We start from the raw sequence: 27,990 nt of genomic DNA, 5'->3' as shown, positions 1-27,990 counted from the left end.
ACCTTGCATTCCTGGGATAAACCCCACTTGGTCATGGCATATAAGTCTTGTGTATTGCTGGGTTCAATTTGCTATTATTTTGTTGAGGCTTTTTGTGTTTGTACTCATAAGAGGTATGGATCTGTAATTCTGGCCTTGTCGAATGAATTGGGAAGTATTTTTTCAGCCTGTTTTTTTCTGGGGGTTGGGGGGGATTTGAGAAGGATTGATGGTAATTCTTTATTTGATGGAATTCACTAGTGAAGCCATCTGGGTCTGGGCTTTTTTTTGTTGGTAATGTTTTGATACCCAGTTGAGTCTCTTTACTACTTATAGGTATAATTTTGCTATCTATTTCTTCTTGAGGCAGTTTTGTTATTTCATATCTTTTAAGGAATTTTTCCATTTTATCTAAGTTGTCTAATTTATTGGCATATAGTTTACAGTTTTCCTCTTCTTGAAGTATATCCTTTAGAAGTTACATTAGTGAATATCTTTTGGTAAATTATCTTTGTATCTGTTTATCTGGATATACAGTATTTGTATTTTATCATAGTTTTAAAAAGTAATTTTTTTCTGGGTTTAAAGAAAGGCTTGATTGTTTTTCTCTTAGCATTTAATCATTTTATGCAATATTACCTGACTGTGGATGTTGCTGCTAAGATGTTTTCTGTTTGTCTAACTGCCTTTTCTCAAAGGTGATTTTTTTCCTCTATAGTTGCTTTTAAAGTCTATTTATTTAATTTGACATTTTAATGCAGTGTGATTCAGTGTGGTGTACTTTTAATTTATTTTGCTTGGTTTGTGTTGTGCTTTCTGTATTTGTGGATATGTCTTTTATTAGTTCTGGGAAATTCTCAGCCATTTTCTCATCAGATATTCTCTCTTCTCCATTATCCTGTTCTTTTCTTCTTAGACTCTATAATTAGATATATAGCAGACCTCATTTTATCATTTTCTTTAGTTCTGCCTTCCAGTTCAGTGATTTTGTCTTCATCTTTGTCTAATCTGTTAATTTATTGATCATTGAGTTTTCCATTTCAGTAGGTATACTTTTAATTTCTCAGAGTTCTGTTTGGTTGATTTTCACATCTGCTTGGTATTTTTCATAGTTCCTTGTTGCTTGCCCATTTTTAAACTCCATCTTTTATTTCTTTAATGAATAGATATTTTATATTCTGTATCTTAAAAGATACAATAAAACCTTGGAGGTTAAAAAAATAATAATCTCTTGTTATTTTGGCCAGCTCATCCATGCTGCTTGGGTTTTTAAAGTTGTATGATCATGAGCTCATGTTTGTTTGACCTTAATCTATGAGAATCCTGGGGACCTAAATAGGGAATGCTTTTCTCCAGAGAAGATATGGATCTTTGGCCTAAGGGGGAAGTCTCGGGTTTAGATGCTGTACTCTAGGGCTTATACCTAGAAACCATACCTACACTGACGTTGCCTACAGGGCAGCTCAGCCTTCTCTATTGCTCTTTGCTCAAACCTCTAGTTTCAATTCTTTTGGGACTGACAGTGAGAAGAGGGGATTGGGTTGGGGATTTCCCTTACCTTCTGCAAGCCTAGCAGTGCATTAACAGTGTTAATAGGGATACCATTGTTTTGTCGGAGGGACCTTGGAAGTTCTCTATACTCCCAAAAGTGTTGTTCTTGTTAGTGTGGTCATATAACTAATTGTAATTTGTTTGAGTGTTATCTTTAATTTGTTACTATTAAAAATAACGTTTACATTTTGTTACTTTAACCCTTGTGCACTTACTCATAATCTGCCAGTGAGATTTTTAGAAGTTAAAATGCTAGATTTATTTTTGTTAGATCCTGTCATATTGTCCTCCTGAAAAAGACTTTGCCAATTTATGTTCCTTCCTGTAATAGTCGAGGGCCCTGTTTTCCACATGCCCTCAAAAATAATTTATATTTTTAGTATTTAAAATTTTAATTTTCTAAGCTTTTTATTCATTAATTATATTGTGGAATACAGCAACATATAAAAGTGCACAGCAAAAGATGTACAGCTCAATTATTTGTCATAAAGAAAACTCTTGGAGAACTACCAGTTAGGTTTGAATATGAAATACTGGCAGCTAATTAGAATCCCTGTTGGTTTCCTGTAAGTTATTACTCTTGCATTTTTCCCTCAAGTTAACTATTGTATTGGCTTCCATACCTATATTTTAGTTTATGTGTTTGAACTTTATAATTACAGAATCAAGTATATCTCTTTTTTTTAAAGTTCTGTATGACATGTATGAAATCTACTAATATTATTGCATGCATTTCCATATTTTCATTGTTTCATAGTGATGCATTTAAATGGATATGCTACAGTTCACCCATTCTATGGCTGACAGATATTTGAGTTGCTCCCAGTTTGACTGTTACAAATAAAGGTTTCGCAAAACAGTCTTGTGCAGATCTCTTAGTGAACATGCACATACATTTCTCTTGGGTATATTCCTAGGAGTGCAATTTCTGGGCCAGAGATGTGAGCATATTCAGCTTTAGCAGATACTGTGAAACAGTTTATATTCCCTACAACTGGCTAAGGTAGTTTGACAGGCTAGGGTAGTTCCTGTGGCCCCACACCCTCTCTGCCACTTGTTTGTGGGTCTTTTTAATTTTAGTCATTCTGGTGAGTGGGTAATAGTGGTTTATTGGGCAGTGAGATTAAGCACCTTTTCATATGTTTATTGGTCTATTTCCTTTTCCACGAGGCACGCATTTAAGTCTCTTCCCAGTTTTGGTTTTTTTTTTTTTTTTGGTAGGGTTGTCTTTTTCTTATTGGTTTGAAGGAATTCTTTATGTGTTCTGGAAAGAAGTCAAGAAGTCCACTGTCAGATATATGTGTTACAGATATCTTCTTCCACTAGCCATTTTACTCTCTTAATGAAGTTTGTCCCTTTCAGAAGGGAAGGTCATAAGTTTAAGATTAATTTACATCTTTTTCTTTCTTTAGTAGTCTTTCTCTGTGTTTTATCTACCTTAAGGTCCTCCAGATATTTGAGAAACCTTATTGTTTTGCCTTTTGCATTTGGTAGATACTTTTGCAGTTGATTTTTGGTGTGGCATGAGGTAAGGTTTTATTTTCATATGACATTGTCCTAGAGTCATAGGAATTGTCCTGATCACTATAGAGTCATAATAAATCTTTGATACCCAATAGGGTAAATTCTTATATACTTTCTTCAAGAATGTCTTTCCTTTAATTAATGCCTTGGCTCTTCTTGACCGTTTGCTTATCTATATAAATTTTAGAATCAACTTGTTCAAAAAAGAAACACTTCCCACAGATATAGAGAACAAATGAGTAGTTACCTGTGGGGAGAGAGATGAGGGACAGGCAAAGTAGGGGTGGGGATTAAGAGGTACAGACTACTATGTATAAAATAAATAAGCTACAAGGATATATTGTACAACACAGGTTATATAGCTGATAATTAATAATAGCTATAAAATAGCTATAAATGGGATATAATTTTTTTTAATTTAATTGGAGGATAATTACTTTACAGTATTTTGATGGTTTTTGCCATACATCAACATGAGTTGGCCATAGGCATACTATCTTCCCTAGTGACTGTGTCAATTTACATTCCCACCTACAGTTCAAGAGGGTTCCCTTTTCTCCACACCCTCTCCAACATTTATGCTTTGCAGACTTTCTGATGGCGGCCATTCTGACCAGTGTGAGATGATACCTTATGGTAGTTTTGATTTGCATTTCTCTAATAATGAGTGATGTTAAGCATCTTTTCCTGTGTTTATTAGCCATTTGTGTCTTTTTTGGAGAAATGTCTGTTTAGGTCTTCTGCCTACTTTTTCGTTGTTTCTTTTTCTGGTATTGAGCTGCATGAGCTGCTTGTATATTTGGAAGATTAATTATTTTTCAGTTGTTTGTGACTCATTAGGTTGTATACCTGAAACTTACATCAGCTTACATTGTACATCAACTGTACCTCAAAAAAAAAAAAGAGTCAACTTGTTCAGTTCTACAAGGGAAAGCAACAACAAACCTGTTGGGATTTTGATTGATTTGGCACTAAAATGATGAAAAGAGTTGATACAAGATTGAGTCCCCAACATGGGCATTTTCTTTTTATTAGGTATTATTTAAAATCTGATAAAAACATTTTATAGTTTTTTTTAGAGAGATCATATATTTTACTAGATATATTTCTAGATATTTGATGGTTTTAGATATAGATTGTATCTTATTGTTTCACTTTAAGTGTTTATTGTGGATATATAGAAATGCAATTGATTTTTCTACCTTGATGTGTTTTTTATCTGTCAGGCTTGTTGAAGCCACTAATTCTAACTATATATATAAAATATTGTTTGTGAATTTGATTTTTTTCCTCTTTCTGATATGTATACGTTTTACTTATTTGTTTTGCCTAACTAATTTCTGATAGTGGAAATTCTAGTTTTGTTCCCAATCTTAAAGAGAAAGCATTTACCATTAAATTATTTACTGTAGGCTTTTTTGATGTTTGGTTTATTATTATTTTTTTAATAATTTTATTTATTTATTTTACTTTTGGCTGTGCTGTGTCTTTGTTGCTGCACACACGGCTTTCTCTAGTTGCAGCGAGCAGGGGTTACTTTTTGTTGAAATGCATGGGTTTCTCACTGTGGTGGCTTCGCTTGTTGCTGAGCATGGGCTCCAGGGTGCATGGGCTTCAGTAGCTGCAGCACATGGGCTTAGTAGTTTGGGTTGCCAGGCCCTGGAGCACAGGCTCAATAGTTGTGGCGCACAGGCTTAATTGCCCTGCACCATGTCAGATCTGCCTGGATCAGGGATCATACCTATGTCTCCTGCATTGGCATGAAGATTCTTTATCACTGAAACACCAGGGAAGCCCTGGTTTACTTGAAAATAAATAACCTTTATCAAATTGAGGAAGTTCCCTTCTATTCCTGATTTGTTAGGAGATTTTTTAGGAGTGGGTGTTGAGTTATTCAATGCCTTTTCTATTCCTATTGAGAAGACCATGTGACTTTTCTATTTTCTGTTAATGTGGTTACAGGTATACCTCAGAGATATTGTGGGTTTGGTTCCAGACCACTACAATAAAGCAAATATCTTAATAAAGTGAGTTATGTGAATTTTTTGGCTTTCTAGTGCATATTAAAGTTATGTTTATACTATATTATACTCTATTAAGTATACAATAGCATTATGTCTAAAGAATGTAGCTAATTAAAAGATACATTATTGCTAAAAAATGTTGACCATTACCTAAGCCTATAGCAGGTAATCTTTTTGTTGGTGGAGGGCCTTGCCTCTGTGTTCATGGCTAATGACTGATCAGGGTAGTGGTTGCTGGAGGTTGGGGTAGCTGTGGCAATTTCTTAAGATAACAATGAACTTTGATGCATTGGTTGATTCTTTCTTTGATGAATGATTTATCTGAAGCATGAAATCTCTTTGAGAGCACTTTACCACAGTAGAACTTCTTTCAAAACTTGCAGTCAGTCCTCTCAAACTCTGCCACTGCTTTACCAACTAAATTTATGTCATAGTCTAAATATTCTCTTGTTTCAGCAATCTTCACTGCATCTTTACTTGTAGATTCCATCTCAAGAAAACAGTTTCTTTTTGCTCATCCATAAGAAACAAATCCTTATCCAGTAAAATTTTATCATAAAAATAAAATTTTTATGATGTGCAATGAAGTCACATCTTGAGGCTTCATTTCTAATTCTAGATCTCTTGCTGTTTCTACCACATCGACAGTTACTTCTTCCACTGAAGTCTTGAACTCTCAAAGACATCCATGAGGGCTGGAATCAGCTTCTTCTAAACTGTTATTGTTGATCTTTTCACTTTGTCTCATTAATCATGAATGTTCTTAATGGTATCTAGAATGGGGAATCCTTTCCAGAAGGTTTTCAGTTGACTGCCCAGATCCATCAGAAGAATTCACTATCTGTAGCAGCTACAGCCTAACAAAATGTAACTGGTAAGACTTAAAAGCTGAGATCACTCCTTGATTCATGGGCTATGGAATGGATGTTGTATTCAGTTCAGTTCAGTCACTTAGTCGTGTCCGACTCTTTGTGACCCCACGAATCGCAGCACCCCAGGCCTCCTTGTCCATCACCAACTCCCAGAGTTCACCCAAACTCTTGTGCATCGAGTTGGTGATGCCATCCAGCCATCTCATCCTCTGTCGTCCCCTTCTCCTCCTGCCCCCAATCCCTCCCAGCATCAGGGTCTTTTCCAATGAGTCAACTCTTTGCATGAGGTGGCCAAAGTATTGGAGTTTCAGCTTCAGCATCAGTCCTTCCAATGAACACCCAGGACTGGTCTCCTTTAGGATGGACTGGTTGGATCTCCTTGCAGTCCAAGGGATTCTCAAGAGTCTTCTCCAACACCATAGTTCAAAAGCATCAGTTATTTGGTGCTCAGCTTTCTTCACAGTCCAGCTCTCACATCCATACCATGGATGTGGAAAAACCATAACCTTGACTAGACTGACCTTTGTTGGCAAAGTAATATCATCTCTGCTTTTTAATATGCTATCTAGGTTGGTCATAACTTTCCTTCCAAGGAGTAAGCATCTTTTAATTTCATGGCTGCAATCACCATATGCAGTGATTTTGGAGCCCAAAAAAGCCTCTTGATGAAAGTGAAAGAGGAGAGTGAAAAAGTTGGTTTAAAGCTCAACGTTCAGAAAACTAAGATCATGGCATCTGGTCCCATCACTTCATGAGAAATAGATGGGGAAACAGTGGATGTTTTGTTAGCTGGCATGAAAACATTGTAATCTCACTGTACATCTCCCATCAGAGCTCTTGGATGTCAATGAGCAGTAATATTTTGAAAGGAATCTTTTTTTTCTAAGCAGTAGTCCCCAACAGTGGGCTTAAAATATTTAGTACACTATGTTGTAAACAGATGTGCTGTCATCCAGGCTTTGTTGTTCCATTTATAGAGCAAAGGCAGAATAGATGGAGCATAATTCTCAAGGGCCCTAGGAATTTTGGAATGGTAAATGAACACTGCTGCTAAGTCGTTTCAGTCGTGTCCGACTCCGTGCGACCCCATAGATGAGCCCATCAGGCTCCCTCTTCCCTGGGATTCTCCAGGCAAGAACACTGGAGTAGGTTGCCATTTCCTTCTCCAGTACATGAAAGTGAAAAGTGAAAGTGAAGTTGCTCAGTCATGTCCGACTCTTAGCGACCCCACAGATGGCAGCCCACCAGGCTCCTCCATCCATGGGATTTTCCAGGCAAGAGTACTGGAGTGGGATGCCATTGCCTTCTCCGAACACTGGCTTCAATTTAAAGTCACCAGTAGCATTAGCACCTAACAAAAGTCAACCTGTCCTTTGAAGCCAGACGTGGACTTCTTTCTAGCTATTAAAGTCCTAGATGGTATTTTCTTCTGATACGTCTGTTTCATCCACAATGAAAATCTGTTGTTTAGTGTAGCTTAACTTTCATGGACTATCTTAGCTATATCTTTTGGATAACTAGCTGCAGCTTCTACATCAGCCCTTATTGACTCATCTTTCACTTTTATGTTATGGAGATGGCTTCTTTCCTTAAATCTCATGAACTAATCTCTGGTAGCTTCAAATTTTTCTCGCAGCTTCCTTAACCTCTCTCATCCTTAATAGAACTGAAGAGAGTTATGACCTTGCTCTGGCTTAGACGTTGGTTTAAGGAAATGTTTAATTGGTTTGGGCTTCCCAGGTGGCACTAGTGGTAAAGATCCTGCCTACCAATGCAGGAGACATGAGATGCAGGTTCGACCTCTGGGTTGGGAAGATCCCCTAGAGAAGGAAATGGCAACCTGCTTCAGTATTCTTGTCTGGAGAACCCCATGGACAGAGGAGCCTAGCAGGGTACAGTCATGGCAGGGTTCTCAAAGAGTTGGACATGACTGAGCGACCAATGCTTTCATGTTCTGTGATTGGTTTGATCTTCTATCTAGACCACTAAAACTTTATATCAGCAATAAGTTGTTTTGTTAGCATTTGTGTGTTCACTGGAGCAATACTTTTAATTTCCTTCAAGAACATTTCCTGTGCTTTCACAACTTGGCTGTTTGTTGCAAGAGGCCTAGTTTTTGGTCTATCACAGCTTTCAACATGCCTTCCTTACTAAGCTTGATTATTTCCAGGCTTTGATTTAAAAGTAAGAGACCTGTGACTCTTCCTATCACTTGAACACTTAGAGGCCATTTGTAGGGCTATTAATTGGCCTGATTTGGCCTAAGGGAATGGGGAGCCTGAGGAAGAAAGAGAAATAGGGGAATGGCCAGTCAGTATTTGCGGTCAGAACACACATTTGTTGATTGTCATTTTATGTCATTCCAGTTCCTGGTGCTCCAAAACAATTATAATAATAACATCAAAGGTCACTGATTACAGATCATTATAACAAATATAATATAATGAAATTTTAAATAGTGTGAGAATTACCAAAGTGTAACAGAGACATGAAATGAAGAAATGCTATTGGCAAATGGTGCCAGTGGACTTGTGTGATGCAGGGTTGCCACAAACCAGTTTGTGAAAAAACACATCCGTGCCCTGCGTCCTGCCCCTCTGGCTTGCTCCACTGGCTCCCAGCTCCTCCTGGCTCTTTCCCTGCTCCCTCTGACTACAGCTCTGGTGCGGCGCCAGTGGCAGAGATCAAGCCCTGAGCCTTTGAAGTGGTAGCACTGACTCCAAGATCCTAGGCTACCAGAGAACTAATCCTGGGGAGTATCACAAAGGAAACCACTTGAATACAAGACCCAGCATCACCCACCACCAGGAGCACCCTGTGCAGGATGCCTCATCTAAACAACAAACAAAACAAAAATACAAACCCAGTCATCAGCAGACAGGATTACCACCTCACTCAGCCTTCATCAGAGGAAAAACAAACAAATAAACAAAAACTCAGCACAAATCTCACCCTATACAAAGCTTACAACAAACCACTGGACCAACCTTAGAAGGGCAGAAACCAAAAGGAAGAAAGAATTCAACCCTGAAGCCTGAGAAAAGGAGACCTCAAACACAATAAGTTAAAAAAAAATAATGAAAAGGCAGAGAAATACTACACAAATGAAGAAACAAACTAGAAACACAGAAGAGGAATAAATGAAGAGGAAATAGACAAACTACCTGAAAAAGAATTCAGAATAATGATAGTAAAGATGATTGAAAACCTTGAAAACAAAATGGAGAAAATGCAAGAATGAATTAACAAAGAATAAACTTACAAATTATGAATTTGTATTATGAATTAAAGAATAAACATACAAACAACACAAGTACTGAAATTAAAAGTACTCTGAGTGAGTGAGTGAAGTCGCTCAGTCATGTCTGACTCTTTGTGACCCCATGGACTATAGCCTACCAGGCTCTTCTGTCCATGGGATTTTCCAGGCAATAGTACTGGAGTGGATTGCCATTTCCTTCTCCATTGGATCTTCCCAACCCAGAGATTGAGCCCAGGTGTCCCACATTGAAGACAGACGCTTTACCATCTGAGCCACCAGGGAAGTAATCAATAGCAGAATATCTGAAGCAGAAGAATGAATCAGTGAGCTGGAGGATAAAATGGTGGAAATAACTTCTGAAGAGCAGAATAAAGTAAGAAAGAATGAAAAGAAGTGAGGATAGTCTGAGACCTCTGGGACAATATCAAACGCACCAACATTCAAATTATAGGGGTCCCAGAAGCAGAAAAGAAAAAGAAAGGCTATGAGAAAATTTTTGAAGAGATTATAGTTGAAAATTTCCCCAACATGGAAAAGGAAATAGTCAATCAAGTCCAAGAGGCCCAAAGAGTCCCATTCTGGATAAACTGAAGGAGAAACATATCAAGACACATACTAATCAAACTAACAAAGACTAAATACAAAGAAAGAATATTAAAAGCAGCAAGGGACAAGCGACAAGTAACATACAAGGGAAACCCCATAGTCTCCAGTTCTCTGAAGTTCTCAGTTTTATTTCTTTGAGCCGAGCAGCATGTGTGTGTGTGGTACCTCTGATACCTGGAGTCCATGATACCAGATACCTCTTTCTACCATTGTGGGTTTTGGGGGGGTTCATTTGTGTGTGTGTGTGTGTGTGTGTTTGCTGGTTTTCTCTCACGGCATCATCTTTTGTGCCTGGGTAGTTTTGCCTGTGTGTCAGAAACTGTATTTGTATAATTAGTTTAGAGATAATCTGAGGCCTAGGATGTTATCTTCTTCTAGAGAGAATTTTAGGTTTGCTTCTGTCAGGGACCTGGGAAGCATTAGCAGGCTGGGGCCATCTTAATCCAGCTTTGGTGACTGTTCTCTTTGAAGCAGAGTTGCAGTTCCTGGTAAGGCCTGTTGACTTCTGGCTCACCCTGTCTAAAGCTGCAACATTTGGATACTAACCCAGAGCAGGGATTCATCATGGTTCCTGTCCATGGCCCTGAAGGTTAAAGTGTCTCTTGGCTGGCCTTCCAGAATTGTCATTCACTCCCTAGGCAGAAAAGGTCTTTGTCCTCCCCATGGTTAAGCAGTTCTCACTGGTCTTGTGACCTCTGACTTCAAGGAGGTGTTTTTGATATTTTGTTTAGCTTTTTCTACTTCAGCAGTTGGGTTGGCCCTGATTATACTCCAGCATTGCTTGAAGTGAAAGTCTAGACCTTTCATATATATATATATATATAAATAAGACACTTTTGTGATGAAAGCAAAAATTTTCACAGTTATAATTTGCATTTCCCTGATTAGTAGTAGTACATTTGAACATCTTATCTACATATTGGCTATTTTTTATCTTGTCAATTTCTTTGGTCCATATCTTTTTTGATTAGTTTTCTTTTTACATATTGATCTAGCATTTCATATATTTTAAAAAAATTTTATTGAAGTATTGATTTATATAGTGTTAATTTCTGCTATACAGCAAAGTGATTCAGTTATAAATGTATATAGGTTCTTTTTCATATTTTTTCCATTATGGCTTATTAAGGATATTGAATATAGTTCTCTGTGATATACATTGTTGTTTATCCATTCTCTAATAATAGTTTGCATCTGCTAATCCCAAACTGTCAGTCCATCCTTCCCCTAACCCCCACTCCTTTAGCAACAGCAAGTCTCTTCAGTATGTCTGTGAATCTGTTTTTTATAGATAAATTTTTGTCATATTTTAGACTCCATGTGTTAAGTAATAAATCATATGGTATTTGTCTCGTTCTGATCTACTTGACTTAGTATGATAATCTCTAGTTGGATCCATGTTGCTGCAAATGGAATTATTTCATTCGTTCTTTTTTATGACTGAGTAGTATTCCACTGTATATATGTACCACATCTTTATCCATTCATCTGTCAATGGACTTTCAGGTTGTTTCCATGTCTTAGGTATTGTGAATAGTAGCACTTTATATATATATATTTTAAATGTATCTTGGCTGTGTAGGGTCTTAGTTGCAGCACAGATGTCTTCATCATGGTTCATGGGCTCTCTACTTGTGATAGGCAGGTTCCAGAGGGTATAGGCTCAGTAGCTGACCCTCAGCATGTGGGCCCTTAGTTCCCCAACCAGGGATCAAACCTCCTGCATTGGACAGTGGATTCTTAACCACTGAACCACTAGGGAGATCTTGTATATATTCTTGATGTTGATTATTATATGCTGCAGATATTTTCTCCTATTCAAGTTTCTATATTTGGATTATAACTATATCAAATAAAAGCTTTTTATTTTTAGGTATTCAGATGTCTTTGTCTTTCATGGCTTTTATGTTTTAAGTCTTGCAGATTAGGATGTAATATTTTATATTTTGTTTTTAATATTTATCTCTGTAATTGTTTTAGACTGGATTTTTGTGTGTGTATATATTGTAAAATACTTGATTTCTTAGCTAAATGAGTATTAGGAGAAGAGCTTCTTTTTCCTCCTACTGTAAAGATTTTTGCAGGCCACACTTGGGGCCACACTTGTGTAACCCACACTTGGGGTTCTCCCCTCTTTCCCACACATTCCTGCCTTGTGGAATGAAGCTTGAATGTTGTCTCAGGGCAGTCCTCTTGATGTGTTTCATTGAAGGAAATGACTGAAAGGGAGACAAGAAGTTATGATCTGCCATCACACAGATGTTGAGGCTAGTGATAATGTGTAGGGCCCACTTTTTTGTAATTAGTTTATTTCTGTAAAAGTGAGAGCTGTGCAGTCTAAAAAATTCAAATGAGACTTTCCTGGTGGCGCAGTGGATAAGAATCCTCCTGCTAATGCAGAGAGCATGGGTTCGATCCTTGGTCCAGGAAGATTCCACCTGCCATGGAGCAACTAAACCCATGATCTAGCGCCCGAGACTTCCAACTACTGAGCCTACGTGCCAGTTTCTAAAGCCTGCATGCTCTAGGACTCACAAGCCACAACTAATGAGCCCCTGTGCTGCAACTACTGAAGTCTGCACTGCAACTAGAGTAGCCTCTGCTGCTTGCAACTAGAGAAAGCCCACGTGCAGCAACAAAGGCCCAGGGAGATACTCGCTGCTGTCAGTGTGGCTACTGCTTCTTCTTACAAGGTGGACTGACTTCTTGCTGAAGTCCCAGGTCTCTGGAATCAGGGTCCATACACTGCCTACAGTGAGAGGTCAGAGGGCGGGAATGGCCTCTAAGGAGCCCTTTGGGCCTGGGTCTTCCTAACCCACCCCTGATCTGGGACCAGTTCCCGGACCTCTCCAGTTGGGAAAGGTATGTGTGGGGGTGCCATGGAACTGACTTCTCCTTCCCTGCAGGTTCAGCAGTACCGGGTTGCCATGACTGCAAAGGACTGCTCCATCATGATTGCACTCTCTCCTTGTCTGCAGGATGCAAGGTGAGGCACCTTCTGCTATGTCACATGTCCTTGGTCTAGTAAGATTCTGTGGCTTGGCAAGAGAGAGGCCCTTAAAGGATCATGTCTATAAACAAAGGCCAATTTCCAAGGCCTACTTAATACAATGGGGATTATTAACTCTTGCTCTTTAGAAGACTGTAACAAGTCAAAAAGACATTTTTGAGAATAATTTTAAAAGCTTGTTCTATTAAATTCAAGATTACTACTGTTTTCTAAGAAAATATCTCAAGGACTTTAGAAGCAGTTTAGATGTTGTGGTGCAAATACTTTTCTGTCAAAGAAAACCCCAAGTTTCCATCATGGCTCAGAGGCCCAAGAAGCTGTAGGTTACTCTAGGCCTTATTTTCCTTCCTTTTTCCAGGTCCTGATGTGCCAACCTTTATAGTCATTTCAAAGCCTTTAAAACAACATTCCATTGTTCTGTTTCCTCTTTGCAGTATCTCTCCCAGGGCATCATTATCCAATCCTATCTCTGCCTAGGAATTCAGGATGAACCTGATTAAATTCTCTCATTGATAGCATTAATCTTCAGGGTGCCAAACCCCACACACGGTTTTGTGGAATGTTCCATAATCTTCTGATGGGTGTTCCTGGGTCGAGGTGACCTTGTAACTGGCTGCCAGCCACTCGGTTTTTTGATGCTTCTGAACTAAACATTCCTAAGAGTCCTGCTTCTTGGCAGGCATAGGATTGTCCACTTTCTGATAGGAAACACGGAGGGACATTTATAGGGCATAACTGAAATATTTTTTAAAAGAGTTGTTTAAAAAAAAAAAAAGAGTTGTTTAGTTGAAATCTCTCATTATCCCCTAAGAAAATGCTCCCAGTGCTTAGCAGGAATCCATTTGGATTAAGCTAGTGTTGTTAGGTGAGAGAAAAGCACACAAATGTTACTATCTATAGCCCTTCCTGAAGGAAGGATATAGTCAGGATACAGAAATGTGATGGGGTGGGGACCAGAAGTCCTGACACCCTTGACCACAGCTGGTCAACAGAAATTGACATGTTTGGAGAGGAGTGAGGATGTTTGTCCAGAAACTTCTGAAGCATGTGGGCACCTGTGTCATCCACAGGGTAGAGAAGCATTTTAGTTATCAGAAGACTCAGATCTGGGCTCACTGGGAGCTTGAGGCTGACCAGTAGGCTCCTCAGGAGTGCCCTGCACCATGCTCTCACCAGACTCTGTGTGATGGATTCCTTTCTTGATCCACGTCATCTTGTCAGGTGTTGGTTCTGATGTGATGTGTGGTTTCCTATAAAATGTGCAGCCCTGGTGAGGGCCAGAGATGTTCACTGTCCTAGCCCAGGTGCATGAAGCTTGGGTTTCAGGCCCTGAGAGTGAGACTCAGAAGCAAGACCTTAATTTGTATACATGTTCTCTGCTGTTCAGGAGGGAGTAGCTAAGACCCCAGCAACTGAGCCAGGGATTCATTTTTCTTATAAACAGTATTTCTGAGCAGGAATTGAATGAGAGTCTAGGCCTTAATTAGGTTATTAGATAGGAATGTTTTTATCTGCCTTCCCTCTCCCAGGCAGGACCTTTAGAAATTGGTATTTTATTTATTTGTTTTTAATAATGTCTAAATCTAGAATAGCATGCATGGAGAAACCAGAACTCCTTAATACTTCTCTCTCGGGCTAAACCGAGCTTGTATAATGTATTTAACCAATCATCTGGATGCACACTGAGAGCACTTTGAGAGCTAAGTGGTATATACAGAAATGTTAGTACAAAACTCAGAACTAGCCTGCAAGTGTTTTGGTTGTTGCTGTTGTTCTAAGTCATGTCTGACTCTTGGTGACCCTATGGACTGCAGCATGCCAGGCTTCCTGGTCCTTCACTATCTCCTGGAATTTGCTCAAATTCATGTCCATTGAGTTGGTGATGATATTCAGCCATCTCATCCTGTTGTCCCCTTCTCCTTCTGCCCTCAGTCTTTTCCAGCATCAGGGTTTTTTCCCAGTGAGTCAGCTCTTCGCATCAAGGGTTTTAAGTACAAGTAATTGTTTATATTTTGTTATAAGCATACAACTATTCCAATATTTAGAAAAACCACAAAGCCAAACCCTAAGAAACAAAGTAGAAAACATTACAGACACAATTTGAGAACAAAACATGAAACCAGACCTCTCTTTCCTAATGTGAAAAAGCATAGAGGAGCAAGAGTTTCTCACCAGACATGGGAAAAGATATGTAAAGAGAAGTCTGTTCTTAACATTTTATGCATTTGGCTGTTGTATGGCTAGAGCTACTTTCTTTTTCTTAGGTTTTGTAATACTTGGCTCATGATAAGTAACATTTTTAGCGTTTGTTTATACTACTGGGATATGGGGAATATCAGTTGCATAGTCTACTTAATTGCTTTTCCATCTTTCTGCACTTTAACCCTTTCTTATCTGGTGTGCTGGTAGGTATCACAGTAGGTGCCTCTCTTGCAGAAGCTTCAAGCATGAGGCATACAGCTGGCACAGATAGAGATGGAATGCATATAGATGCACAGAACGGGTGCTCTTTGTGAGCTGAGTTGAAAGGATTTGGGAGGTTTGTGTATTCTGAAATTGCTCTTTTGCTTCCAGCTCCGATCAAAGGCCTGTTGTCCCTTCATCGAGATCTAGGTTTGCCTTCTCTGTGTCTGTGCTGGACCTGGACCTCAAGCCCTACGAGAGCATTCCTCATCAGTATAAACTGGATAGCAAGATAGTCAACTACTATTTAAAGACCGTACATGCCAAAGATGCCACCGTGATGTCGACAAGGTTCAAGGAAAGCGAAGATTGCACGTTAGTTCTCCATAAGGTCTAACCTTTTTCTTGTAGTGGCTTTGAAACTTGAACACAGAATGTGAAGGTTGAATGATAGAGCTATTTTCTGTTGTGTAGGGTGACTTCTGGCTGTGAATGTTTTTGCTTTTCAAGCCCTGTTCAGGTGGGACTGCCTCTAGGAGACATGGAATGCCCTATTAGAGACAGCTTCCAGGACAAGGAATGTTGGACATGAGCCCAGCAGTGTGCTGTGTCCCTGGAGGCCCCCCTGGGCAGTTCTCCCTTTCCACCCAGGGTTCACATCTAATCTCTAAAAAGCCTTATAAGACCCCAGGTTTGGATCTCCTACCACCAGAATCCTAACATAGAAAACTTGAATTGTCACATACACCTTACAGTTGGACTTTGAAGAAAACACAGATACTACTGGAACGTTCCCAGCTGAGTTACCTGGTCACTCTTCCAACACAAGCCGTGTGTCAGCGCAGGTTTAGTAGTTCCCTGCTGTGGAGAGCACTGAGTTGCTGATGTGGACGTCAGTTCTGAGCAGCGGACTCACAGTCCATGTGGAGGTGCTGGACCCACTGCTCTGCTCAGGGTCAGCAGGGAGCGTGGGACTCAGGGCAGGGGTAGACACCACTCATGCGAGCACTGACTTTCTATTTTGTGTTGAATGATTTTATCTTTAACTTTAGGGGAAACAAGGTATCCTTTCCCACCTGAAATTGCTGCTGTGGAAGCTGAAAGCAGAGCTGTAACTCTGAGCTGCTATGCCCAGGGTGGGTGTCGTGGGGTGCCTGTGCGTCTGCCAGTTCTGTGTTCTGACATTTTTGGATGTTTGGGAAACCTCAGCTACTTCTGCCAGGGCCAGCATCCTGATTCGGGTTTCACTAAGATGTGTGGTGTTGGTGGCCTTGAGTAATTCTGGACCACCTCCCCATCGGGGCTGCCCACGGCCCTGCTTCTGCATGACGAGCGATGCCTGGCTGGCACCAAGAGGGTTCTTGTTGGGGTCACAAAAGCGTGCCCAGCTGCTATGAAAACTGTTGGGAATCTTGGCTTCAGTTTTTTATTCTATGGTAGGTTGTATAGATTATTTATATCATCATTTTGAGGGACTAATGAAGGCTTATTGTAATATAATAGTGAAACCATGAGATTGTATGAAAATACTATACAAAAAATGAGAATATTTTGCTGATTATAATTTTTGTGGGGAATTTTGTGATAAATTGAGAATTATGCTTATTTGAATCAAGCCAGCTCTTCTAGAATTTATTCTTCAGTCCTGTCCTACCATTTACTTCTTACTTCTTCACTCAGAGGTTCAAAAAGATACTCAAATAACACATGCCTCTCATTCATGTGGGATGCTGGGTACAGGGCTTTGGAGATTCCACATATAGGGGTGTGCATGGAGCCCTGTTCTCATGGTCAAGTTGCAGGCTCCAGAGTGCATGGAAGTAGGTAGCTGCCAGAGTTGTTTTGGCCTGAGGTTGTTCCTTGTTGCTGGCCTGGGGTGAGGATGGTCTTGCCCAGCACCAGGGTATGCAGGGGATCCTGAATCTCTTGTGTGTGGAGCTCTGAAACCCCAGCCCCTCAAGGAGGTAGGCTGGGCAGCCTCCTGTTGCCTATTCTGACTGGAGTGAACAGTCTGAAAACAATCACCCTCTATTTGGGGGAAAAAAATTAAAGATGAGTATGTCTTGCTAGAGGGTCTTGACTCAACCCTTTGCACTTCTCACACTCCACCTCAGCCCCTTCCCTGAGGCTTTCATTTGATGGAAACAGTGTTTTCACCCATTCTACTTTAAACTGGCGACTCAGGTCAGTGCAGCACTTAGGACTCTGGGGGACTTTAATGAAGACACTGTTTCTTCTGTGCAGAGGGGCCGGGGGGCTAAGGCCCTGTGTGAAGGGACAATGCCGTGTTTGCTGTCTTATTGCATTTGTTAATGTTAACCACTCTACTTTTTTGTGAAAGACCATGAAGAGTGAATGTCGGAGGACTTGCTGCTGAGAGGTGCTGTGAAAGCCTCCAGTGCTGCTTCTAGAGCCAGGAGGTGAGGAGGGTGGTGTGGCTCCCCTGGGGTGTCTGAGGAATGTAAAAGAATGAGGCTGCACTGGTAAGCCCTCCAGGAGTCCTTCAGTGGTGGATGGTAGGAGGAGGGCCAGCCTTTGAGATGGGCTGGTGCCGCCTCTGCCCTTAGATTCATACCAAGGTAGGGGCATGGTGGCTCCCCATATCCCAGGATGGATAGCCACTTATGTACTTTCTCGGATGTTGAGTTTACTTTTAAAAATACACTATATGTGTCACTTGTTTGGTATTTTGAATTTAAATAACTGTATTTATTTTTCATGTCCTGACAACTTATATATAATGTGCCATAATTGCATAAACATGTTCTAAAGGTAAGGTTTCTAAGTGGAAAAGAGCAAATGTTTATATTCAATAAAATCACACACCTCCAGGTGCAGCATCTTACTCCTACGTGTAGTTGTTCACTGTTTGGGAATAGCTGCTTTCCTCTGTGCAAAATGATTTAATCAGGCTTTCTAGAGTGGCTTCAATGCCCAGCACGCCCAGTAGGGTTCGGAAGCTGAGAGGAGCAGTTTCTATGACTCTGTTCTTGTCCAGTTCCAGGGCTGTAAAGAAAATAAATCGGGTAAGACACTTCACCAAGACACTTCCCTCATTCTCAACTGGCTGCACTGAAGAGAAGCCAGGACAACTGAATCACCTTGACCCAGGCCCCTCCCCGGTTCCTGAGGCAGAGACATCAGGCCCTCACAGCCTGGAGGGGCCTTACAGGGGCAACCCCACTTCCATGTGCTTTTTGAGGGATTATGGACAAAAAAATATTTTGAAAACCTATTTTAAAAGTACATCAGTGAGATTTTTTACTTTTGATTCTTGCCATATAAAACCAGATGAAATGAGCAGGTGTCTGTGTTGAACACAGTGAGAAATCACCAGAACATCCTTACCTCGCAACGGCACTTTGGTGAGAAGATCCAGCTTTGGCAAAACCTTCCCTTCTTCATCTATTTGTATCCTCCAAACAATGACTAGTTCAAATCTGAAAGAGGTAAGATGCATTGCTGAGTGCTTTAAAAACCAGACTAAACTGTATGCAGCATTTGACTCTCTCTAGAGGAGAGGATGCCTCCATGGGCAGGAATGCTGCTGTCTTCCCAGTCACCCTTGGAGTTGCTGCCCTTCCCCAAGGCTGTGTTCAGACTCCCTTGATCTTAAAGACCCACAAGTGAACAGGGAGTATGGCCAGTTAAACATGAGAAGATATTCAGCATCATTAACATACAGGAAAATGACCACAGGGAGTTACTGTTTTGTGCCCACTACATGTTAATGTGACCGTACAAGTGAAGTACAGGATATCCAGCAACGAGAACTTAAAAGATTACTGGTGGGAAATACGAATTGATAAACTACTTTAAAAGGAATTTGGCAGTGATAGCTGAATCTGCCCTATGACCCAGGAATTTCATTTCTAAGTATATGCTTAAGAGAAGCCTGTGTACTCGTGTGCCCAAGGACATAAACAGGAATGTTAGAAATAGTGGAAGATAATGATAACCCAAAGGCCCAAGACTTGAAGAATGCAGAAATACATATATTCACCTAATGGAGTGTAAGCAGTGAGAATGAATTAGCTACAGCTATAGGCACCACCACAGGTGAATTTTGGAAATAATGTTGAATAACAAGGCATGTTCCAGAGGCTTACATAACCACACCATTTTAAGGCTTGGAACGAAACATCTGTAGGCGCAGGTCACAGAAGCACATCCTGCCCACGTGCACATAAAGGTACCCACAGTGGGCGGAAGGGGACCTGGGTGACTTCTCCCCTCACTCAGTACTTGCAGACTCCCCACCTTTCTTGAAATAAGTTGATGAAAATAGAACTCCACCCCTCTGGCCTCCCCTCCTTGGCCTCCCCTCCCTAAGGACTCCAGCAGTGAGATCAGCACCTGCTGGACTTTTCCTCATAGATCCCATTTGTGTTTACAGTCCCCACGTTCCCCTCCTCCCTCACCCAGCAAGCTCCCCCTGGTGCTCTCCTGCCATCGCTGCTATCTGTTATAACTCCACAGACACATCTCAAGATGTCAGTTAGGTGGTTTACATTTGTTTTCTACTATTTATAATCGTTTTTAACAGGAAAGAACTGTCTGGGTTGGGGAGGGACGTGGTGGGGCCTGTGCACTCACCCAGGTTGACTGGGGTTCCTAATGCCCATGCAGCTGGAGGAGGCCCCCTCTGAGAGCTGCACAGCTTCTGGGTACTTTTCCTGTGGGGAGAAGAAACAGAGAAATCTGTGGGGTGTGTCTTGCATTCCCTGAAAATCTTAATTATCAGGCGTGCCACTTTCTCATCTAGGCATCATGGCATCCTGGCCGTGGCCATCCGCTCATGGCTTCTGTGCTCATCAGCCCTGCCTGTTCTAGATCTCTACTGCCACACAGCCTCCTGGATTCCACACTGACAACCACCCAGTGTTAACAAGTTACATGACTGCATTCTGATTTTCCTGGCTTGTCTACCCAGGGCCCTGCAGCATTTGGCCAACATACTTCCTCTGTCTTGTCTCGTGACCTGGACAGCTTGCGGAGGCTGGCCACGCATGCTGGCCAGCTGCCTCATGAAGGTGATGCTGATCCTGATGACTGAAGTGAGGTGCTACATGCCAGGTTTCTTATTGTAAAGCAAATGTTTTTCTTCAGAGCTTTAACATTTGGCCCAAAAGCCTTTCAAACTGAGGTCCGTGGGCTTGCCGCTCCAACAGTGGGTACTTCCACCCTACCTTCACATTTGCTGCTGAATGGCCCTGGCCCGCAAACTGGTAACTGCATGCAGACAGCTCCTGCACAGCCAGCGTGGGGCTACCTGAGCTCTCCTAGTGACCTACGGGTCTCACCAGGCATGGTGTCTGGCAATTCTGGGTAATAGGTTTTCAGAAAGCATGCTCTGCTAGAGCTCAGCTTCATGATGAGATCATGTACCGTTTTAGAGTTGAAAGTATTCTCTCTTAAACGAAAATGAAGTAGAATTTCACAAATTTCTAGGGGTTGACTCCCCCCGACCCCATGTAATAGTTTTGGAACTGTCTGCTTCTTTCTGTTATTTGTAGTGGGCCCTGGGAACCTCCAGTATTAGACTTGACTTGTAGGTCATTAGAACAACAAAGCTTTGCAGGAATCCAAACAGAATGTTTATAACAGAGTAATGAGTGGCTCTGTCTTCAGTTCTTGGAAAACTTTTTTGTTTGTTCTTATAAGAACAGATTGTGGGGTTGGGGTGATATGACAGAGACTTAAAGTAGGCTCCACAGTGAGATTTCAAGTTCCACAAGGGACAGCTTTTGAAAGACATATTTTCTTTCCCTCTTCTTACAGCTCTTGCTATAGAAACAGACACCTGGGCTGATGCTGAAATCAGATGTAAGCCCTGCCACGTCCCAAATCCAAACCTACACCCTGCCCTGAGGGCCACCCTAAGCCTCATGGAAGGACAGTGAGGTGCAGCTTCATCTGAGAAATGCTTGGTCTAGCAGCCAATCAGACAGCCCCCCTCCCCCTGCAAGACAAGGGACAAGACTGGAACTGTTGTGGGCAGAACCTATGGGCTTCAGAGGATGGGGCCTTCCTGAGGCCACAGGTACTTGAAGGGCTGAACAAAATAAGCTCCCTCAAATGAGGTCTTGTGGGGACAAAGTTGTGTCACAACTTTTAAAGGACCAGCCCACATATCAGTGAGCTTGTTGCCAGCGTGTGAGGCCAGTGCTCCCAGACCCGTGTGTGAAAGATGCTGATGGAGCAAGAACACATCCAAACACCAAGCCATTCTGACCAAAGGCTGGGGTGGGCCTGGTTTAAACTTACAGATGATTTCTAATTTCAGAGAAACAGTTTTTATGAGAAAATGTATACCTAAAATTTTTAAATGGAAAGTGCTGGCTGGTTTTTAAACCTCAGGCTCTTCTAAATTAATAACAACTGTATGAGGAATGTAAAGGAGAACATGTGACTGTGGCAGTATAACTTCCAGGCTGAGCTGAAAGCACGTGGCCTGGGCCAGTTCCAGCGTGAGGTCCAAGGGCTTGGTCTGCCTCCAAGCAGACCTCAGCCTCTCTAGGCCTTCTTCTCATGAGCAAAAGGAGGGTTTAGATTAAAAGCTTTCACTAAAAAAAAAAAATAAATAAAATGTACTCTTTTTAGTTTTTAAAATAAAAACCAAAAGTAGAAATGCTGACATTAGGAAGAGATCGGGCATTTCTGGAGAGCTCTTAGGGACTTGTGTGGAAAGTTTCCTTTTATACAAGTTAATAATATTGCCCCATTTATCCAGCTTCATTCACTTGCCTGGTGACCTCAAATATTCAAAGCTGACAGGAAGAAAGCAACTAAAGGCTGAAGAGGAGCCCAGAGACACAACATAAACAGCAAAGTCTGGATACCGTTGCTGATAGTTAGAAATACAAAGCGTGGGTCTCATCGACAGAGTGTACGCATACAGGTGGCCTGGAGGGAGAAGACAGAGAAGTTGGAAAAAGTGATACAACTAAATGCAAAGTGGGTCTGAGGTCATGGCCAAATATCAGTACATTTCAAAAGCAATTAAAAGTTCTACATATTACTGTATTTGACATTCAAAAAAGACAACAGAATCCCCAAGAAAGGATTAAGATGATGAACTCAGATAAGGCAGCCATCTGGCCAGTGTGTTTTAGAATATTTAACATGAAAAAATAGCTGCACACACACACAAAAAGGTTGACAGGAAAGTTATCAGCCTGACTTGGAAATCACCTGAGACACTTCACGTTCCGCCACTAGTAAAACTAAGGTCCGGGCCTGGAACCTAAAGGGAGCAAATGGGAGCCTTGTGCTTCACAGTGTTGTTGGGAAGGCTGGAACAGGCTGCGTTGTGCTGATCCTGTACATACACTGCGCCTGTCAGTCTTTCACAGGAAGTTTGTCCTAAGTGGTGATTCAAAAATGGATGTTTAGAACTTTCCTGGTGGTCCAGTGGTGAAAGACTCCATACTCCTGATGCGGGGGCATGAGTTCAATCCCTGGTCGAATTAAGATCCTGCATGATACCAGGCTCCTCTGTCCATGGAATTTTCCAGGCAAGACTACTGGAGTGGGTTGCCATTTCTTTCTCCAGGGGATCTTCCCGACCTAGGGATCAAACCCAGGTCTCCCGCATTGCAGGCAGAGGCTTTACCATCTGAGCCACCAGGGAAGCCGCATGGTACACAGTGCAGCCAAAAAAAAGGGGTGGGGGTTGTGTGTGTGTTTATTTAGCTGCTTGCCATGTGTCTGGAGTCTGCAGTCAAGAACTCTCCTGGTGTTTATGATAGAAAAAATGGTAGCCTTGAGAAAGCTGGGAATTTGTTATTCATCCCAGTTTTATACCTGAGACCCACTTTACTGTTGGAATGGCTGCTGGATGCTGGTCCAAAAGGAAGAGAATTTTAAACAGAACTTTAGAGAAAACCAACCATGTATTACGGATCAGTCACACTATCCTAGTTTACTCCGCGCTGCCACTTAAATAAATGGAAACCTTGAATCTTGAGCTTAAATGTATCCTTGAGTGTTCACAGATATCTAGAGCAAGTGGTAGTCATGATACCCCTCATCCCTGGACACTCAGTGGCATTTCCCCAAACAGGGCCATCTTCCTGCTTTACCAAAACATAACATTCCAACCAGAAATTTTCAGATGTTCCCAGCTCCCTCCGGTGACCATCACACTCTCCCCGCCCCAACTGCCCCAGGCAGTTTTGGCAGTTTGGAAAATGAGGCCTCTTGGGCCTCAGTCCACGTCTGATGTCTCCTCATGATGCCACATTGGGAGTGCTCCAGAAATGCTGCTGTGCTTCTGGGGTGACCCAAAAGCCACCCTTTCCCCCGTTATTGGAATTTTCCAAGGGGACATCATGAGACCAGGCCACTGTCTGGCTCCTCAGACATCCACTCATCAGCCTGGGCCTGCTGGTGCCTCAAAGCTGAGTCAACCACACAAGGGGTGCCAAAGGGTGACTGTCTCCATCATTCCTTCCACACTGGCAAGTAGATTTTCACCAGAAAAACGAGCTTTTACTTCTCCCTTATTTATTTTCTATCAGCATTGACTCACAAATCACTGATTTATTCAACGTATATCAGTGTTTCTTTAGGAAGCTGATGGTATTTAGAAACCAAGACCTAGGCTCATTGCTCCTGGGGCTTTGGTGGCTTCCAGGCTCTCTCAGGGGTAAGAACTTGGTAAGACAGGTTGGTGTGACACATGCACGAGCATGCACATACCATAGCCCTTTGGGAATCCTTCTGCACATGCATACTAACAAACAAGCAGGTGATGACCTCAATACCTCTATCCACGCCCCAGAATTTTCTAGCCTTCTTCCTTCTGCAGCTATAAAATCACTCTACGCCTAGGAAGGAAGAGAGCTTACATAAATAATCCCCTTATACCTTCCCTGTTTAGAATGGAAAGGGGAAATTTAGGCAAGCAAAATCAATCAAATATATAGCCAAGAAACATACACCCTGCAATAACTCTGAAGGCAAGTGTACCCGTAAAAGATCTACTCCATTAAGAGTACTAGACAATAAACATCACTTCAGGTGGGGATACAAGTCCAAGAAGTAGTTCTTAAGATTTTTAAGATTGTCATTTTCATTCTAACTAATTGGGTAGCAACTGTACTTTTGTATGTAGTCTGTTCCCTTCTAGACTAATAATCAAAAAGCAAGGCAAGTTGGTTTCTTTTACAGTAGTCAGAAATGATAATTAAGAAGCTGAACACACACACACACACACATACGTGTAATAATCAGCACTAGAAACTCTTTAAATTTCACAACTTTCTCTTCATACAGTTTTTAACATGTAATTGTGCCAGCAAAATAATGAAATGCAGGCAGATGATGAAAGTAATATTCAGCTATTCACTGGTAATTTTATTGTTACTAATAAAACTCTATTTTATATATCTCAAAGTAATGTGCAAAGCGTTGAAACTGATCATCATTTAAACTTACTATGGTCTGGGCACTTCCCTGGTGGTCCAGTGGCTAAGACTCTGTGATCCCAATGAAGGGGGCTTGGGTTCAATCCCTGGTCAGGGAACTAGATCCCACATGCTGCAACTAAAGACTGCACATGCCACAGCTAAGAGCCAGCACAGCCAAATAAAAGAGACTTTTTTAAAAGTTAAAAAAAAGAGAAGTTACTATGGTCTAATTTGAATTTTTTCATAGATTCACAGACATTTTGAGCTTTTAAGGTGTTTTCTCTTTCAAAAGACACATTACACATCCACACTGGCACATACGATTTAACAGCCAAAGCCTCTGACTGTGTGGATCACGATCAATTGTGGGAAATTCTGAAGGAGATGGGAACACCAGACCACCTGACCTGCCTCCTGAGAAATCTGTATGCAGGTCAGGAAGCAACAGTTAAAACTGGACATGGAACAACAGACTGGTTCCAAATAGGAAAAGGAGTATGTCAAGGCTGTATATTGTCACCCTGCTTATTTAACATATGCAGAGTATATCATGGGAAACGCTGGACTGGAAGAAACACAAGCTGGAATCAAGACTGCCGGGAGAAATATCAATAACCTCAGATATGCAGATGACACCACCCTTATGGCAGAAAGTGAAGAGGAATTAAAAAGCCTCTTGATGAAAGTGAAAGACAAGAGTGAAAAAGTTGGCTTAAAACTCAACATTCAGAAAACGAAGATCATGCCACCTGGTCCCATCACTTCATGACATATAGATGGGGAAACAGTGTCAGACTTTATTTTTGGGGCTCCAAAATCACTGCAGATGGTGATTGCAGCCATGAAATTAAAAGACGCTTACTCCTTGGAAGGAAAGTTATGACCAACCTTGATGGCATATTAAAAAGCAGAGACATTACTTTGCCAACAAAGTTCCGTCTAGTCAAGGCTATGGTTTTTCCAGTGGTCATGTATGGATGTGAGAGTTGGACTGTGAAGAAAGCTGAGCGCTGAAGAATTGATGCTTTTGAACTGTGGTGTTGGAGAAGACTCTTGAGAGTCCCTTGGACTGCAAAGAGATCTAATGAGTCCATCCTAAAGGAGATTAGTCCTGGGTGTTCACTGGAAGGACTGATGCTGAAGCCGAAACTCCAATAATTTGGCCCCCTGATATGAAAAGCTAGCTCACTGGAGAAGTCCCTGATGCTGGGAAAGATTGAGGGCAGGAGGAGAAGGGGACGACAGAGCATGAGATGGCTGGATGGCATCACTGACTCAATGGATGTGGGTTTGGGTGGACTCCGGCAGTTGGTGATGGACAGGGAGGCCTGGTGTGCTGCGGTTCATGGGGTTGCAAAGAGTCAAACACGACTGAGCGACTGAACTGAACTAACAGTTATAGGCCCCATGTCCTTAATATGCATTAGCTCATTCAAAGATGACAGCAGTCATATGAAGCCATTGGTATAATGCCCATTTAAATGAAACTGAGGCTTAAAAAAATTAAGATACTTGCTCAAGATTGCACAACTAGTAAACAGATTCAAAACTAAGGCAATCAGATTCCAAAACCTGAGCTAATAAATAATACTACCATTTCACATTTCCAAATTCAACTATAGTTGTAATACAGAGGCCAAGTGTGATTACAATCAACTTGTAACATAATTCATGCTGGCAACTGATTTTGAAGGTACAAACAAAACCATTTTGATTGGGAAACACAATAGCCCCTAAAGGTTTGTTCACATATTCCATATGGTATAAGACTTACTAGGTCCCTAATGGTAACGGGCTCCTGATCTAGTGCAAGCAACTTGCTGTGCGTATATTTTTTGGCTGCCCTATGTGGCTTGCTAGGTCTCATTCCTGGACCACGGATTGAACCCAGGCCATGGCAGTGAAAGCCCAGAATCCTATCCACTAGGCTACCAAGGAACTCCCCTGTGCCTCTTTTTTATTAGAGGTTCTTAGTTTTCTCTCCAGAGGAGTGAGGTTGCATTGCAGAGTCCAGGCCCCTTTTAGTAGTGCCAAGCTTTTTCACACAGGCCTTCTGTCAGGGTGAGGATGGACTGCCTCTCATATAGACTTTCTACTAATTCTTCTACCCACAGTCCCTCTTTCAGAGGTTCCAGAGAACAAATCGGTTGATTTGTTCCTTCCTCCAAGGAAGATAGCTTTCCCAGTCTCCTGCGTGCTGAGAGTCAGGCACAGCTGGAAAGCTTTGGCTTGGAGGTCATTTGTCAGTGGCAATGGCCCCTGAGGCCCTGCCCCCAGGGACGGTTCCCATACTCCCAGGGAAAGTCAAAGCAACCTCCAAACGACTGTTCCGGCATGTTCCCTTCAGGGGTTAGGTCTCAGCTTTGTCTGGGCCTCATCAAACTATAATTATCTGCTTCCTGAATGTACTGCTGCCTTCCTCTGGCCTATCCTTCATTTTTGTGTATTATGTCTTTTAAAACTCTCTCTACTGTCATTTCTGAAGAATTTTAGCAGAGTGGCTGATGAAGGTAGTATGTTTCAATGGTCCACTTTGGAGACCTTTTACATTTATATTTTCAATTTTCCCTCATACTTGCTGAATAGTTTGGGTATAGAATTTAAGGTTTAAATAGTATTTAAATTATTTTATATATAAAGCTAATGATATATGTCCAAACTTGTATTCTCGAGTCCTATGTTAAAATGCTTTCAAGGCTGGAGCACTGGGATGACCCAGAGGGATGGGAATGGGGAAGGAGATGGGAGGGGGTTTCAGGATGGGGAACACATAAACCCATGGCTGATTCATATCAATGTATGGCAAAACCCACTACAATATTGTAAAGTAATTAGCCTCCAATTAAAAAAAATTAATAAAATAAAATGCTTTCAGTTTTTCAAAATGGAAAGAAAATAAATAATTAAGTCAACTCATGTCCTTAGAAATAGAGGAAATCCCCACCCTGTGACAAAATAAAAGGGCATAAATAATGTTTGTAACTAAAATTTTATTTTTTTAAAGGCATAATTAATCCATTTTTATTGTGAAATGTAAGTAAAAAGATCTTAGTTCTTTTTAAATATAAGTCAAAAGTAAAAAATTCATTTTGCTGCTGCTGCTGCTAAGTCGCTTCAGTCGTGTCTGACTCTGTGCGACCCCATAGACGGCAGCCCACCAGGCTCCCCCGTCCCTGGGATTCTCCAGGCAAGAACACTGGAGTGGGTTGCCATTTCCTTCTCCAATGTATGAAAGTGAAGTCACTCACTCATGTCCGACTCTTCGCGACCCCATGGACTGCAGCCTACCAGGCTCCTCCGTCCATGGGATTTTCCAGGCAAGAGTACTGGAGAGGGGTGCCATCGC

The 27,990-nt window shown here is 41.4% G+C and overlaps 2 protein-coding genes and 1 long non-coding RNA gene across 7 annotated transcripts in view; 2 read left to right on the top strand and 1 right to left on the bottom strand.

The window, feature by feature from the left end:
- Nucleotides 1-18,076, top strand: part of IPPK (inositol-pentakisphosphate 2-kinase) — a 60,222-nt gene extending 42,146 nt beyond the window's left edge. For all 3 annotated transcript variants that reach the window (XM_086315602.1, XM_086315603.1, XM_086315600.1), the window contains 2 exons: nt 12,725-12,804; nt 15,403-18,076. In XM_086315602.1, the coding sequence (XP_086171728.1) occupies nt 12,725-12,804; nt 15,403-15,628 (306 nt within the window). In that variant the 3' untranslated portion in view covers nt 15,629-18,076. The remainder of the gene's footprint in view (nt 1-12,724; nt 12,805-15,402) is intronic.
- The window catches only part of CENPP (centromere protein P), a 237,025-nt gene continuing 226,946 nt past the window's right edge, over nt 17,912-27,990 (bottom strand). For all 3 annotated transcript variants that reach the window (XR_015131933.1, XM_086315606.1, XM_086315611.1), the window contains 3 exons: nt 19,828-19,907; nt 18,580-18,671; nt 17,912-18,237 (listed from right to left, as the gene is read on the bottom strand). Coding sequence is in view for 2 of the 3 variants with exons in the window: in XM_086315606.1 (XP_086171732.1) it covers nt 18,080-18,237; nt 18,580-18,671; nt 19,828-19,907 (330 nt within the window). In the remaining variant the exon portion in view is untranslated. The remainder of the gene's footprint in view (nt 18,238-18,579; nt 18,672-19,827; nt 19,908-27,990) is intronic.
- On the top strand, nt 19,997-21,820 carry LOC147367584 (uncharacterized). Its single transcript, XR_015131936.1, has 2 exons — nt 19,997-20,264; nt 21,013-21,820. It is a non-coding gene; the product is annotated as an uncharacterized LOC147367584 (long non-coding RNA).

The sequence above is a fragment of the Bos grunniens genome, chromosome 8, assembly GCF_055505025.1.
Source record: "Bos grunniens cultivar Pamir isolate PY7600 chromosome 8, Bosgru_T2T1.0, whole genome shotgun sequence".
Taxonomy (NCBI): Eukaryota; Metazoa; Chordata; class Mammalia; order Artiodactyla; family Bovidae; genus Bos; species Bos grunniens.
This window is presented reverse-complemented; position numbering and strand designations above follow the sequence as displayed.